Source organism: Varroa jacobsoni, unplaced genomic scaffold (genome assembly GCF_002532875.2).
Source record: "Varroa jacobsoni isolate VJ856 unplaced genomic scaffold, vjacob_1.0 scaffold_1358, whole genome shotgun sequence".
NCBI classification, from domain to species: domain Eukaryota; kingdom Metazoa; phylum Arthropoda; class Arachnida; order Mesostigmata; family Varroidae; genus Varroa; species Varroa jacobsoni.
In genome coordinates, this window is record NW_019214260.1 from 532,239 (window position 1) to 549,623 (window position 17,385).

The window sequence follows — 17,385 nt, forward strand, 5'->3', positions numbered from 1 at the left end:
GTTACGTCCACTCCACTTGCCTATAAGTAATTCAATAATAGGTAATAGAACTTGTACTTAAGGCGAAACACACATGGGACAGATCTGCTGTGACTCAAATGATTATAAGCTCATCGATTTGATAGATTATGTTGAGTAATAGCGTAGCAAAAATAAATTGCATTTATCGGATTTTAAGATAAGAGTTAAACCGGCTAACGGTTATTTCATAATGGACATTGACTTTTAAATTGAGGCTTCATTTAGATATTTTTTTACTATTCTCCGCGCTCCGGTGGTATGTCGCTGGCTGCAGGCACGCTGCATTTAGCCCACGAAGGTCAGCTTTCAAAGACCGAGAAGAAGAGATCCATTGTTCCATGCCTGTCACATCGTAGCCACAAGCGATAGGTAACGACAAAAGATTCATCCAGTTACTTTCACTTGGTGGACGGGAGCCTTTTAGCTTTTCTCGGTCGGAGAATTATCACCTATAAATACCCTAGCACCAAAGGGCTTACAGGACACAGTTTGATCGTGCCTTATGAAGAAAAGCTGCGCAGCCTGGTAGCAGGCATCCATAACAGGCTCCGCCTGTACACTGACATCTGAACAACTGATGGCGGTATATATTCTGCTCGAAGTGTCAATAAAAGTGTGAGCTCAGAGGCGTTGCTTAGCAGGATCTACTAAAAGCCACATAAGGGCGAGGCTCGCCCGTCTAACAAATAAAGGTTTGCTTTCTGTATATGCGGTGCATACACGGTAGACTAGGTAATAGTATTGTTACATATTCCGAAGATGAAAATTCGGTGTGAGTCCTAAGCTATAGATGACGACGTGAAACGCGTATAAGCTTTGAATAATGGTTACTCAATGTGGATTACATGGAGAACAGAATAGAAGATGGAAAAATACGATGGAAGTGTGTGAACGATTGAAACCTGTGTGAACGTAGCGTAGATACACAAACATTTGTATCGAATTAGTGTCTTGGCTAGCTTGTAGCAGACGACGTTTAGAGATATGACGTCGAAATAAACGCGTCCCACGTACTTTACTCTGTATTTACAAAATGTACAATATTACAATTTCAGTCGCACTCGATTGTAAATCAGTACTGAAGTTCTCCTTCACGCGTATTCGGCAGGTTTAGCTCTTTCAGACTACCACTCACTGAAGTAGATTCGATGCTTACTCTCCTAAAAATAATTCTCAACAAGAAGATGATTCCCATTGTTTTGGCTCAAACAGTCGAGGACTGCTCGCTAGATCTCTTATAAACCCCGAACTAGCATTGACCAAGGCAGCAGATGACTACAATCTTCGCCTTGTATTACAAAATAAAATGGGCCATCGGTCAAAAGTGCTGAGAATGTATTACCATTATTGATACATAACATCACACCTGCTGTCAACGACGGGTTTTCCATCCCAGATCAGTGCTTCATCAACAGCCGATAATAGTTCACATTAAAACCTAAGTAGTTAATAGTAAACATGATGTCTGAAACTATAAGAGGCTCCTGACTGTAAAAAAGATTCAGTTAAACCAAACACTGAAGTAGTATAACGGAAACACGTAACAAACAGTGCTACATGTCTTAGACCTTGCGCTGCACGTACTACAGCACGCCAGAAAGCTACTACTTGAGACAAATCTATGAGCAAATAATAGCTACAAGTAGCGAGCATAGGAACCTTACTATAATCAAATAGATAATGTCTTAGTTTTAGCGAAGTGCGTATATTATCGCCACAAGTTGCCATAGTAACTGAAGCTGGATACCTGTGTTATTATTACTTTTAATGTAATGCTAGTTGGAAAAACGACAACCTTCAACTTCGATGCGATGGCTTTCGCTTCGGCTAGACATATCGTTCGAACTGCTAAGATACGTTAGGGATAGCCTCATAAGAAATAGAACGGAAAGTAAATGAAGTTTTTACGTATTACAAAGATAAGTGTTTAAGAGGAAAGGATAGGGTGTAAAATATATAGATATGGCAAGTCGCAGGGTCGGTCGCTTAGAGTGGAAAAAATAGGGCTATGAAAACAGACAAGAGGAAGTTACTGTCGATAAGTTCTAAGTAGAACACGATGCTGTAGGTTAAATCATATTTGCGCGTGTATTAAGAAAAAAAAAAAGTGAAACGTTGAATTTATAGAGCGTTGCAATATCGTTTTATGTTGGAAAATCTGCATACGCTAGTCAGAAAGACAAAGAGGAGCAATAGGTATCGCATCGTAATCCTTGAAAGGCTGTCAAACCAACCTCAGCTAAAGAACAGACTGAACTATCGGTCTTTATTAAAACAATCCTAGTGCTTCTGACAGAAAGTGAAATATGTATGAATTAGGTTATGGTTTGTAACCTTTGTTAAACCAATTATCACATTAGACATTTTCTAATGAGTATATAATATTACAAAAAAAAAAACATTTCTGATAAAGCGATGTATTTTTCTCCTTACAATACATTTTCGTTGAACAATGATTCTTCTCGTTATATGCCTTAAAGGGCTCAAGTTCGTTTTTTAATCACGTAATAAGATCTAAAGGAGAAAAAGGACCGGACAAAAATCGTACGCAATTGTTTCAGCTTGAGCCTATAATCCCGTAATAACTATTCTCTATTTTCGAGTAAGACTATTGTCCGAAGAAGAGCGTTTACTCAAAACCGTTCCATGGCTCAGTAACACTTCATTCAAACTCCTTGACGGGTCGAGAGACCCACTGCATGAATACTTGTTAATTAGATCTCGATTAGCCAATATGTAAATTTGCTCCTAGAGAACAGTTCGTTAAACTATTTTTTCTATTCAGGTAGCTTTATCTTAATTCTTTCAAACTAAGATCTTCCGTTGATCTATTCTGCTACGATCCAACAAATAAGGGCTTATTTTAGTCGATCAATTCATGTCAGATGTTAGTAGGGCTCGACAAATATTTGTTTTAGCGATGTTACCCACTGAGGTTAGGCGACGGGTGTCTGCGTCCGCTATCAAAGGCAAGCACGTAACTTTCAGATATTGATGTATTACCATATCTTCACACATACTGATATCAGACTTGTTCCCAATTTAATCTTCTTTTCATGGACAAGTTGTTCAACAAGGATCTTGCCTGAACAAACATAAATAATGTCAACTTCCGATTCATTATGGTGTTTCAATTTGGCCATTTCTGCTGAGTGAACATAACCATGTCAACGCTTGGGGCAATGCCTGAAGAACATTAAGAGGCGTTACGCCACATCTATCATCATTGCTCAGTAACCTGCAATCGAACAGGGTCAATGAGTTGTTGGGTTAAGTGCTTCTTCTTTACCAATGACTGCACATGGATCCTGATAATTCCTTCTGATAATTGCGGGCGAGTAAACAAACTATTTAGACTATTGCAGCATAATGGTGAAGCACTACGATCTGTTCAATATGGTTCCGTCTCCACACTATTGGAACTGAGCAGTGGGAATGAGGTGTGACTTCTTAGGCCTATTAAATATGCATTTTCTGTTGCTGCGCATCAGTTCAAAAGTTTATTAATGATCCATTAGACTTTCGATGCCGATTATGTGTGTCCGACGAGATGTGTGCCCACATAAATACGCTCGCGTTGCGGGCAAATCGCGTGCATAGTTGATCACTAGCAAAAACCTCGATACGATCCAAGGGCAGTGGTATGCCCTCCGGCCGGCATATCGTGTTCAGAAAGTCCTGTTGGTTTGTCTACTCGAAAGTCAAGTCGTTGTACCCTATGACTCGATTCCTGCAAGCCATTCTTTCAAATGTTCGAATACTTCATCCCGAAGCTAGAGACTGTCGCACAGAGGGACAACGAAGCCGTTATCGCTTCTTACAAGGTATTTGTTTGGATGCTAGGAAATATTTGACCGCAAAAACAAAATAACTGCTAACGACATCAGAAGCTTTGCCCGCGCAAGTAAGAGAGGAACGATCATGGTGATTATGATGACAATATGTTGAAACGTTCAGCAGGCGTCTATCAGGGTGAGACACAAATTAAAACCATTGTAACGTGGCGTAAACCTGATAGAAAATCCTAAGTCGCTATGTGAAAAGTCTCGGTGGTACGCGAATAACGCAACAGCGACTACTAGAACACCTCTATAAATAACAGAATACAAATAACGGCGTCGTCCTGTGCGGTTTCCAGTAGCGTTATGTGTTGTAGCTTTATGAGTCTAATCCTTCCGATTACGAAGACATTTTCTTCTTACGCGAAAGGTAGAATCATATACCACAGCTATCTAGAATAACTAGCTTTGTTTCAAACCAAACGACCACTACAATGTACTCCGTCGTAGAAGTCATGCTGGCATCACCAACAGAATTTCATTTTTGAAGAGTATGATGGATAAAGTAAATGCGGTCTAAAAACAGAAACTCAGATGAAAACGATATAAATCGATTTTTTTTTTTTTGCAATTACGATGAACTTCAATTGTACGAGCTATCCAAGAGACGAGTGAGATTACCGTTCTCCGAAGCGTTTTTTAAAACAGTTTTCGTGATGATTGAGCTGCTGTTCATGACCTGTTCTCACGCTATTCAACAGCTCGCTAAACGAATACCCAACAGTAGCATGACCTTTCCTTATCAGGAGGAAATCAAAAAAGATCTGTGTCAAAGCAGCATGCCAGATCTTTGTGAATGATCGCTATGAGAAGAAACGCCCTCGCACAATCGCAGAAAATGTCGGCGCCTTATTTTAAACCTGAACGACCTAATAGTTGCACATTTACTTCAAATAGAGCGAACGAATTGATAAGTCCACGCTGTCCGACGAGTAACACTTGTACCGTTATTTGAGTTGTCACGTGCAGCCCGACATCTTATCAAAGATGTCCGCTAGTTCGTTGTCCATGTCGTACAGCTATTTAGATACAGATATTGCTAGTCTGGATCGTTTGTAGGCATATCCGCTTACTGGAAGCACTGAAGATCTGAACTTTCCGTTGGTGCGACGTTTATGTCAATGGATGAACCTGAATCTGTGATGATTTGGCCTGCTCATTAGATTTGTTTTCTTGACCAGTAGCTCGGCGAAATGCGTGCTAATTCCGAATATCACTTCGCTTGAAGCTCGATACTGAAGATTTCGGAACGGACAGCTCCTCAGTCAGATAGGCTAATTTATTTCCCGATAGCTTACAAGTGAGTTTACTTCATTATTTATCCAGTATCATGTACTAGAGAACGATTCGTTTAAAAGAAATCGGATAGAATTCAACCTGTCTACTATCTACGTTCCCGGTCTCCAGCGATAATGAATGAGGCGAACTAACGAGCTGGCCACGCACGTAATTTCGGCGAATTCGAATAGCGTAATGGAATTCTCGACATTTTCTACCGTAGGACGCTGTTGAGACATGACGATATGATAAAGCAGACGACAACCACCTTTCTTCCTTGTAGAAATTGGCCCGCCAACATGAACAGTGTTGCATTGTAGAAGATGCCGCTGAAATCGGACACGACGAGATTGGTAACGCATCAGGAAAAAGGCAGCACCGCGAGCGAGTTTAACGTCCGCACAATGAGAACGAACAACGGACAAACAAACGAACGGACGGACGGACGGACGGAAATCGCCTGTGGCCGCTGACAGTCGCTAAGTCCGCCGCCTTATTAAATACAGCCACGATTTCGAGCGATCAGCCATTCTTGGTTTTTTTTTTTCCATTATGTTTAGGTGGTGAGTTGTCCACCCGTGTTCTCCCTATCCAAACATTACAGTAAATACACGGAGTCAATTAACGATGGTAAAGAAAATATGGGAGCTTTAAGCAAAACGACTGCGGGCAAAGGATACTACACGTATCGTATCTGATCTGTCAATTGCTTAGTGACTATTCGCTCTGTAGATAGAAGCTGTCCAACGCTGCAATTCTAATATATACCGATCACAGTATTTAGTGTCTTCTCATTATATTAACGGGTTCATTATTAGCTTCCGTTGATTAAAGCTTTCATAGAGTGGGCAGTTGTCGGCTTTGTTTTTCTTTGCTTGTACCGTTAATGTGTATGAAAAGGAGCGATACGTGGGGTCATTAGCGTCCGGTCATTTGCCCTTCATCAGCCGGACGGGGCAGTCACGTGGCTATTTTTGATAGAGGAAACGACGCTAGCGACAATGTAATAGAGCAATAAAATGTTAGCGTTTGCATATGTTCTGGTCTATACGTGATACAATTTATATTGAATTTGCTGCTTTTTACATATAAATGTGTGCAATGATTGATTATATACGCAGGTAATTTAATCTGCAGCTGGCCAGAAGCCTCGATGTTCCGTTCTCGAAACATGGCCACATATGCGAGAACATTTGAGAAATAGTTGTGTATGAATGCCCTAGATAAGACCGTTCGTTACGTGATTAGTGTCTCTTTTGTCTTAATTGTATAGCAGTGCTAATTGCTCCTGTGCCCCCGTGATTCCCACCAGAGCGACGACCAAAGATGACCGCGCTGTTTGGAGCAAGAGATCGCAGGCGTGTGCAATCATATTCAATTAAGAAATTGCGCAAATACCGCCAGCGCTGTCGACTGCTAAAGTTAGCTTGATCTAACTAACGAAACCGGATAGCTCTCTCCACCTAAGGTTGATTTTGGAGGGACACGATCGCTATTTAGCTGAACGCTGCTCAGCTGATTTGTTGTTAACCTACTCGGGTCAGAGAGCAATTACAGATGTCACAATGTCCTCGACAGATACCCTATATGAGAATATGTATAATGCATTTCAGAAACAGGTACTGATTTTGGTCTACCGAAAAATTAGGGCATGGTGGAAGAGCTTTCTCCTTCAAGGCTGCTTGTCTGCGATCGGCGCCATGACACATAAATCACTGCGCACCGATCGATCATTTTCATATTACGCTTCATCCAACACAGTCTGTTTACTGCAAAGATTTGTTAATAACTTTTGAACTGCTTCACGCTATATCAGCTCTAATATACATCGTTACTTGTTGTCCTAAATAATATTTTACAAGACTTTTTATGATTGCAGCCCAATTGACCTGATGTTGGAAAAGTTCTTACAAAGTAGACAAGTCCTGTTGGCGAAGCAGCTATTGCCAAACAGCATAATCTGTGTCGTTTTGTATCGGCTAGTATTAACTTGCCATTTTAGACGACCTTCGAGGCAGCCAATTGAAGATTATCCATAGAATAGTGCGTCGGATACCCATCTGTTCTAACGAGTAATTATGAGATAATTAGATCTGGACCCTAACACTTTTAAATGTTTTAATCTGTATCGATCACGACTGCGCCTCAAGGTTAACTTGCAATATCCCTTTTAGGCATAGCTTTAGTTGGCTAGCAGCCCCGTAGAGGAGCTCCAAGCGGAACGGTGTCCGGTCTCAAGGCTATACCAGAACACGTGGTGCTACGTTCAACAGGGAACACTACCGCTAGATTAGCAACATGTTGCGAGCATCAATGCGCAGAAAAGCAATTTACACTACTAACCTAAGCATAAATAAGTCTAAGTCTCTACTATAGTGACAAACAGCTGACTCCCAGCTGTTGATTCCACGATAGCTACTGTTTCAACACCGTTCTGTAGCATTACTTTAAAGACCTATCAAAATGGGCAACTCGATATAATCAATGGCAAAGCAACAAACTTACGGACCTGTCAATACGTACCTCGCCTTTTTTCTCATTTTTCTTTTACCCTGGTTTTACCAGAGTGTAGAAGTGTATCCAAGCAAGCTTCGTTTCGAACCCAAACCAACTTATATATTTCTCAAGTTAGTAACCGTTCAAGTTCGGATTGCACCATACCCTATTAGGCTCCCGTTTCGATCTCGATAAATCTCAGCAGGGCAATATGTTTTTTATCTAAACATGTGATCTTTTGTTTTAATTCTTTCAGATGAGACTTCCACAAAAAAAAGTGTCTTTATCTGGACGGTAGATAGGTGGCGACACTGGTGACGTAAGGGGTTCGAGTCGCCCGCCCTCCGGGGTGGCCACTCCTTTTTACCGTTTTAGTTTCCACTGGTCGCGAATATGGCAAGACCATTGTTCGAGATTTGGCCGTTAGTGGTCGCATTCAGTCTCATTATAGCCCCATCAGCGACTGGTCAAAGTCAGTCGACTCATACTCCACGTAAGTCCCGCTATCATTTTATCTAAACTATCTAAACGAGTCAGGCAAATTCATCTAGGACAAGTACGCTTTACGCATATATCAATTATGTACATAGGCAAAACTAGGAACAAAGAGAACTGTAACGCCTAATAAATAGGCTTATTTTGTAAATACTCTCCATACCTTGGTTCATGTGGCGCCCTCTATCAGTCTCCACTCGCACTAATTTTCGATTTGTTCCTAAAGCGAAAACCGGCATTGCAATGTGCCAAATGCAATTTTTTCACCAAATGCTCTGTTTCGAAGCATCTAGACAATAAGAAGCGAGCAATAGTAATCGTTTGATGAGACTCGTGTAAAAAGGTTACATATCCGTTTTTTTTTTTTATTATTTATTCATCTACGATAGCCTTTTGAATAAATCAAACGATTTCGCGCACTTTTTCAACAAACGACTAGGTAAAAAGGCTAGCAAACATTGTCTACAATTTCGCGCATGAATGCTTGACCTGATGTTGAGTGAAAAAAAGGGGGCGCTAATTTTAAAAACGCAGATTTCACCCTGTCGTTCATCGTTAGATCTTAGATTCTTCGACTTCTCTGAATGATTTGACCATAAAAGCTTCTATTATATACAGGGATAGGTGCTTAGCAACTTTTGTTGCAGACGTTTATGTCGAGAGGCAAACTATAGTGCCTATAGGGCACACTTTGCACACATGGAAACCTCACACGAAATCAATGAAACGAACAAATTTGGGACGGCTATAATGAAATTATAGAAACTTTTGATAAGTGCATGCAGATGCAGTACTCAGTAGTTTTTTGGACATCAAGCATTCACGCTGTCACGTCATGCGGGCTTAACGCTCCCATACACAATGCATCTTCACTGGCCCGTTTTAAGTCAGTGTCCTGGTTGAGGCGAAAACTGTAGTTACATACTCCCTGATCTGCGCACGACGTCCGCCATTTCTTGAACGAACGTAAAGACGGGCTCCGTCTCAAAATGCAATGAAACAACTCAGTAAATTATCTGGGCAATCGGGAGAATCAAGGCAGAGTAAAGCAGATCTTGTAAATTAAATAATCCTTCTGGATATAATTATTTTCCTGATATAGGACATAAATTAGTTAGCATTTTTTGATTTAACATATTCAGAACAGTCAGGAATTGCTGGTTAGAACTTCGCCAACGACGTATGCCACACGACAGATGCGATCAAATAATGAAACTATATATATTCAGAATATTCAACTGTTTGTCATAGATTTAAGAAGACAAATGATATACTTCTGCCAGACAGAGTGACTGTAAAATTATTCCACATTCAGCATAGCTCTGAAAATAATACTAGAACATATAGCAGCTTATTATACAGTTTTTTTTTTTTTTTTTTTTTTTTTTTCTAGATAAGAGATTCATAACGATACTATGCAATAAGAATCTAGATATTGTGAGAGTATAGCTGGTTAATTTATCAGCTCTTGCTAGGAATCCCTAAACATGGGTTGTCCTGACAACCAAGTGTCGACCTATTTAAATGTATAAATTTAAAGTCAGCTGCCGTTATATATGGACTTCGTTTAAGCTATAGTTTCGATTGTTTATAGCTGAGAAAGCGCGATGGCAGCTGGAGACAGGAGTATCATCTGCTCATTGGAGGCCGAACTCACGAGATTATGCAAGTATGTGCATACCGTCTAAGCGACACCGGCCGTAAACAGGACAGAAACAGTGACTTCCGCTAAATAGAAAAATAGTACATGTGCATGAGGATGAATGCATGCCGCATGTTTAGGGTGGTTATTAGCGTCTGCTAGTATTTTTAAAGCTCTAAGGACGTCATCCAGGAGTTGTCGATTGCTTACTATTAGGGTGCATGTAGCCTGCATTGTGGCAAAAGACAATGCCCCTCTCTTCCGATCGATTCTTTCAATGACTTTTTGTAATCTAGCTAGTTGCTGACAGCAAAAGTTTGTATTTATCGTTTGTCCAGTTTTCAACATAGCATTACGATCTTTGCCGTCTGTTTGGGCTTGGCCAGAGACTGTGGAGCACGTTTTTATTTATTAGTCCTATTTGGACACATTGTTGCCGTGTATGAGTAACATTTCAGCACCCGGAATAGACTGCTTTAGAACTATCTTGATTTCGTTAAATCTCTGCAGAGTTTTGTTGACGAAGATGCTATGAAGTAATTTTCTTTGCGTCAAGTCTTATGGCAGCTAAACATGCCCTTAGTCCTTTAAAACTGTGAATATGTAGTCCCTTGGCAATATTATGGCCACTGGCTTGTCGGTCTTGCTTAACTTTTATAGTAATTTTATTAATTATTCTTGTAACTGGTCGAAAGCTGCGAGGAGCACCTTTCACATCGAAATTTCCAGAACGGAAGTTACAAAACTACCTTTGGGCTATTTCTTCCATGTTGCATCTTGACTATCATCAGCACGAACCTTTATGGGCCTGGGCAACATTCGTATTTTTACCGCAAGAAAATTGTAAAATATAACAAGGTTTTGCAGAAATTTCACTTATGTCCAGGGTGCTATAGATCAGGTCTGAATTCCAATAGCCTTAGCCCGTGTGCTACTGCTAAATCTCAGCGCTTCTATGACGCCAACATCAATCCGATACAGCCCATATTACCTGAGATACGTGACACTGAAGCCATCTAGCTACTTTCTCCGAAACCCATATAAACTTCGTTGAAATTAATCTGCCTATGGCGCTGTAACAGGGGCCCTCCACTAGACGAATAGGTTACAATTACCGTATATATATATACAACCGTAATTAGTTTACGTGTAGCCTCTTAACAACAAAGGGCACGTCCTTAAACGTGGGGCAAATTCGTAAAGCCGCAGTATTCCTTCGTTTGTTAACACTAAAGCATCGATAAAACTGAGTAGACGAGATATTTGCAGCAGCGTCTTGGCGCTTTTGGTCAGAGAATCTTTATTCCATTACCCTGATGTATGATGATACACTATCTTATACAATGTATCACCGCATTTAGCACTATCAGTATCGAAATTATAAAAGCGTAAATTATCAAAAGGCTCGCAAGCTGAACAACTTCGAGCTTTGTCCAAAGGAATATGCTGTTTCAAGACATATGAACGAAATGTCGCCAGTTACAAAGCCGGCCACAACCTGGACATCTAAGGTACCTATACCCAATAGTAACGTATACAAGCCTTAAATCTTTTTGTTTGTTGCGTGCAGTCAAACAATTCGGGAGAAATATGAAATGTGGAAAGGTAAGCCAATGATTGCGTGATTTGGAGATGGCTCCGTGCTCTCGCATAGACAAACGACATCTTTTTTCGCTAACTCGCTTGTAAATGAACGATGATTATTGCTAAAAAAGCACGCTGATTATCAATCATGCATTAAAAAAACGTAACTTGAACTAATAGAGATTATCGAAGCGCAGAGATGGAAGCGTTCGACGTAATATTAATAAGCATAACGAGAAGTTCGGTGATGGTGGTGGTGGTGGTCATATTTTGGTGATCGGGTTCGACATTTGTGGTAAGTTCACAACTCTAATTCCATTCTATATTTCCAGTCTAGGTATTAGTTAATATGGCTAAGATAGAAGGTACGTAGATAAAGTACTAGATAATATAGATGATGTATAATCTATTGAAGTCGATCATTTTAGTCGTCGTTTAAACACTGAAGAACGATCTTTATTACATTTCGCAGGTTCACACATATAATCGTAATGTGCGGATCTAAATTATAGGTCAGCTGCAACAGGACGACCCTTATTGGTCATCTACCTGGGACCAGCAGAGGGTGCAAGTTCCATCCAGGCTAGCATATGACTATAGCTTACCAACAAAAAGTCAAGAAGTCACACAGAATATTGAGCATATTCCGGGAGGATATCGTCATAGAACCGCCACAACGACCTATGAGACATCTTCGAACAATAGAACCTTACCAGGCGTCAGCCATCGAGATGGACAGTACATTTACAGGTGACATTTATAACTGACCGTTCGTTGTTAGAAATGACGTCTCGTACGTAGCTACTAAGTAATTTTTTTATGACAAGGGTTTAAATGTACATCCCGTCCAGATCGGCTGCGTCCGGCTGATTCGATTGTTGCGGACATTAGCAGATTATAGGCGAAAAAACGTCGTAAACGTGGGGTAGTTAGGGTCATCGATTTTAACTCAACTTAAATCGCTTTCGGCTTCTATTTTTCCAAGTAAGTTACTTCGAGGTTTTAGCGAATCGAAAAGCACGTGACAGTTTTTCTAACCAAGCACAATACATATCTCTTCTGTATATATACGTATGTATTTAAGTGTATGGACCTAGTAACTCTACTTACTACTGCGATAACGCATATTCCGATTCCTTTTCATATTGTTCCGCCTGTCAAATGTTTATCCAAACACATTTTTTACCAAATTAAACTAGCAGACGAACTTTTACTGCCTCCGTTCATTGTTTCTCTTTCCTTTTTTCTCGTCTGTTAGCGATATGATACACCTTTTTTTTTGCTTTTACGATGCTACTGTGATGGTTTTTTGCGATTTTGGACATGGAAGCCAGTGAACGATTGTTTTTCTAAGTGGGACAATTGCTACATTGCATAAAGTAACGCGCTTATTTTAGCATAAAAAACGTATTGATATTCTATAACGAGTAAAATCGATCAATAGATAAAGACATGAATTATGAAACGGAAGATACAGTAAAAACTTCTTGTGAAAACAGAAAGACCTAAAAAAAAACTAATAGATGAGGCATGAGGGAACGATTGTGATTTTTGACTAAATTTTTCTAAAGCTTCCATAAGGCGGCGCCAATTAAAGGGAAAATCGCAAGGCCTGTATGAAGTGTAACCTCGGAACCAAATAGTAACATTTTTTGACAATCGGCTTTCACCGGTTTGAGAGATTCAGTAAGAATCACGAACTTTGGTACGGCCTGACAGCTCGGCAGGACCAAGATTATGTTGGTGCTGCTCCGTATTTCGGCAGCCTTTCGTGGGCAGTCCTTGATGAAAATGAAAAAGACAGAAACATCAATGTCTTTAAGCCGCAGTTGTAAGATTCTACTATCTGCTATACGCACTGGAGGTTTTGTGTTATCCTTTGTGTTATCCTTTTGTGTTGGAAGCATAGTTATGAAATAAGCCGGCCCACTCAGGATGCTGCTAAAAGAATACTCCGGGTTTTCAATGAAGATCGCGTACTTCTGTAGAGTTCTAGTACTTGCGACCATGGCTGGGACCCGGTGTGTTATTCGCTACTTGATACGTAAGTTTAATAATCATCAGTAAGTTTAGAACAACGAATGAACTTATAGCTACCCCTCAACAAAGTACATTATTTAACGGCCGGCTTTGCTCCGTCTGTCAAGGGAATCTTTCAGCTATAAAAGCTGCTTCCAAAGTTCTGAGCAGTAACTTCTATCGCCGACTGAATGTCTCGGTTTTGCAGCTATCACGACGATGCTCGGCCAAGAAGTACTTGCTTTGGCTAGGTCCTTTGAACTATACCTGTCTTTTTTCCAAAAAACGTTTACTTAATATAAAGGATTATGAAATGGATCTGGGCTTGTGGAAAGATCCGCTGCGAAACGTAACCTTATGCACATGGAGGAGCGGTTTAAAATAGCTACTAATAGATCGGTAAGCTACCAAGCAGCGATTGTGCTGCCGTTGCCACGTAGCAATTGCACCTTTTTTGGTACAGTTTCTCAAGCAACACATTTATATATATATATATATATACATACCTCTCGCAGCTAGCAAGCACAAATCTGAAACGTCCCTTTGTTGAACTTTCGAGTGCTCACGCAGTCTTCTCTTCCGCAGACTTTTACTTCCCGAAAGACAGGTTAGCTCATTTGCAGTAGCGTAACTTCCTCTACTGAACGCTGCACCTGATGCAATCGTAAGGCTTGACCCGCCAAAGCCTGGGTTGTAAGTAAACATACGGCCGACTTCCTCGCTTGACCATTCGCTACTTGGGCAGGCCGCAAGCTAAGAGCTTGGAGATTTCTATAATCTGCAAAAGTTTAACAACTGCATATGTTGAACCGGTGAAACCAAAATTGTATCACTGCACACAGTCTATGAGTGCAAAAATGGTGGAAAGGTCGACACCTAAATATCGGTGATGTTCGAAAATTGCTCAATTGTCTTCCCTAATTGTCATGGCATAAGATACTAAATGTCTCTCGAGAAAATGAATAGCAAAGTAAATGTAATAGTATTTCCTGCTAAGCCATTAACGGAAGCATCCTGTCGAGTTAAATACTTAGATCTAATTGGGTTTTCTAAGACACGTTGTAGAATCCACGACGATATGCTATATATGAAGATGTACTTTAAAAGCGATCTGAGGACATCGGACAGTCCAAACAGAAGCCAAAACCGAAGCCGGCAGGTCCGCTTACGGATGAAGTTATTGCTGCATTATCTCAATAGCTCGTATGCAATTGATGGATGTATCGCTTCCGTCTATTAAATAGCTCTAGGATCCAGTTGAAAACTATCGTTCATGAAGGCTGACGATTGCTGGAATGCACAATTCGTATCCCTTAACAATTGAGCTCTGCGAGTTGAAAGGCACTGCAAAGCCTACAATTCACCCTAGAATACATGAAATTGAACATTTGTCCGAAAACGAATATTTCAAGCCAAAAATACGGCACTGCCATCAAGAAAAACGGCCTCAAACGACCACGAAGATTTACCATCTCTGCTATGCAAACATGTTATTACTGCACTATCATTTATTGAATCTGACAACGATTTCATGCTATTGTGGAGCTGACCTACATTTGCTACTGTCACAGGTACCGCGGGCCAATTCGTGAATACGTCGATTATACCTCGTCCTATACGACTTCTCGCCGAGGGGGAAGTGGCACCAGTCGTTCTGGCTCTTCGTATGCGACTTCCTATGCGTCAAATGACGCCTGGCTGGCCTTCATCAATGCTGCAGCAGATGGCAGAAATTACGGTAATACAAAGCCTTTGCTTTTTGCCTTCTCTTTCTTCCCCAGTTTCTTCGCAGAAGTTTCTAGGCAGGGCAATGGTGTTCCCGCCGATCGCCCAGCCCCGGGATAGCAAAGAGGCTTCTCGGATATACGTGAAGCCATTATGTCTACTATACTAGGTAGAATATGGTAGACGTCGCCATAAGCCTATATATATGACAGTAACGGCGGCAGGCTCAATTCGGTCTCCAACTGACGGCTGCTATCGGGTCTAACACTAATGGTGGCAGATTTATTTATGGTGATGGTAAAGGTCTATTCCCTCGTCTCCTTCGTTTCGTCTATCAGAGCGAAGCTATTGCAAAACATTTGTAAGTTGAACGTTTACCACTAGCTGAATTATACGTTACATTCGTATTTTGAATAAACACTGGTTTTACCACACACGTTAGATTTGTCCTTCTTCAAATACATCGGAATATTAACACTGAATATTTGGCTCTAGGCCGTAAGGCTCCGCATGCGAGAGGCAGTTGCTTACTGTCACCTTAACAATGTCGTACAACAATACAACATTTTGTTTCTGATTGCTCACACGCTATATGCGTCTGAAGTGACTGATCGCGCTGATCCGTTAATCGATCAATGATTAATCAGCATGCTTTGTAGCAACGCATGACAATGAACCGCAATTTGAACATGAGTCCTGCATGCGAAATGGCAAAATTTAGTTTTGTGTCAGAGAGAATATGTATTTGCAGTTCAGATTGCTTGTTGTTTAACGAATATGATACACGAAAAATCGTGCAGAGGTCTTTCGTATCCGAGAATGAAAACCGATCAGATCGTGCTCGCAATGCTGTTGCTCAATCCCGACAGCTAAGTAGAATAAGTTAACTCTAGAAAATTGGTCTTCTCTAACTGGTTTTATGTCTAATTATCCTGTTGCTAACGATAGCAGAAATGTTTCTCTGATGTTTCTGAATTTAGTGGTTTCACATGATCTGTGCATTAGCACGGGGTCGTGTTATCCCTCAACGGGTGATCTTGTGATAGGTCGTGAGAAACGGCTATCGGCGACGTCGACCTGTGGTCAGAAAACGCGACAGTTCTATTGCGATCACGGCGCTAACAGCGCATTTCGCCATGAGGCACCTAGAGCGTGTATGCACACCTGTGATTCGGACCCCAAATCTCCGTACGTATTTGAGAACCATTGTTTTACCCTCAGATAATAAAAACAGCAGCTGCTACTGTTACGGAGAATGCTAGGGATCCCAGAGCAGTCATTAGGTAACAACTATACTTGCAGGCCTTGCGCGGCCGACAAATGATATTTTCAAAGAGTCCCACCACCTGTTCGTCGATTATGTTGCTAAATATTGAGATCTGAGGGTGGCTTTCCAGCTACCAGAAGTATATAGTCCTTGTTTCACTGGTGAACGATTCAGTAAAATCGATTTTTTATTATGACTTAATGCTTTCACGTTTGCAATAGCTTCAATTTTTTTTTTATTAAGCTATGTGTCCTATTATAGTTTGTTGCAACTTTGAGCCATAAGAACATAAACAACAAATATTGATATTCGAATGTACTGCGCAGTTAATTTTTAATGCAGTAATTTGTATATCTTCTACTACTTTAGCGGAAGTCAAATTAGGATTGTCCGAGTGCCAAGAGACTTTTGCCGTAGCTTCGATAGATAGCTAGCTAGCTAGCAGCTTAAACTCGTGTCCGTTTTTCCCTAAACTGGGAAGTTCGATGGGCACATCGATCTCATCGCGGGGCTTCTCGCGCACCACCTTATGCCACTACACTACGTTCCCAAACGAAAAGAGGTAGGCGAAACTAACGGACGAAGTCAATCGATCGTATTTCAGTAACTACTTCGGTATCGAGAACATTGTGAAACTTCAACCAGACTTACGAAAACGTTGGCAGTCGGAACCGGGCGTCATGGCCGTGTCAATACAATTGGACTTCGAAGCTGAATTTCATTTTACTCATCTTATTATGATCTTCCACACGTTCCGACCTAAAGCAATGGTGATTGAGAAGTGAGTAAAACGAACCAATGCATGTTCGGTACTGGGTGCAGTAAAATCACTAGCGCTAACAAAGTCGTCTTACGTCCGCTACTTAAGACGTTAGGCATTACTTTAGACAGTTGGCTCCCAGCACGGAACGAGGTATACATAAGCCCGGATTCGAAGCTACGTGGTTTTAATTTATATAATAATAACAAGCAAAAAAATCACCCACTGCGCTGCCATCATTGACAACAAGGGAAAAGTT

General features: G+C 40.9%; 1 protein-coding gene and 1 long non-coding RNA gene across 4 annotated transcripts in view; one reads left to right on the forward strand and one right to left on the reverse strand.

Moving 5' to 3' along the window:
* Positions 1–17,385, forward strand: part of LanB1 (laminin subunit beta-1) — a 37,130-nt gene that overhangs the window by 4,038 nt on the left and 15,707 nt on the right. The window contains exons 2-8 of one of the 3 annotated variants that reach the window (XM_022848565.2): positions 7,891–8,127; positions 9,724–9,798; positions 11,553–11,650; positions 11,868–12,105; positions 14,946–15,112; positions 16,080–16,287; positions 16,971–17,147. In XM_022848565.2, the coding sequence (XP_022704300.1) occupies positions 9,737–9,798; positions 11,553–11,650; positions 11,868–12,105; positions 14,946–15,112; positions 16,080–16,287; positions 16,971–17,147 (950 nt within the window). In that variant the 5' untranslated portion in view covers positions 7,891–8,127; positions 9,724–9,736. The remainder of the gene's footprint in view (positions 1–7,890; positions 8,128–9,723; positions 9,799–11,552; positions 11,651–11,867; positions 12,106–14,945; positions 15,113–16,079; positions 16,288–16,970; positions 17,148–17,385) is intronic. The other 2 variants (XM_022848564.2, XM_022848567.2) reach the window with 2 other exon arrangements.
* Positions 1–17,385, reverse strand: part of LOC111269160 (uncharacterized) — a 35,421-nt gene that overhangs the window by 3,689 nt on the left and 14,347 nt on the right. Inside the window, exon 2 of the long non-coding RNA XR_002685625.2 lies at positions 13,881–14,152. This is a non-coding gene — a long non-coding RNA (uncharacterized LOC111269160). The remainder of the gene's footprint in view (positions 1–13,880; positions 14,153–17,385) is intronic.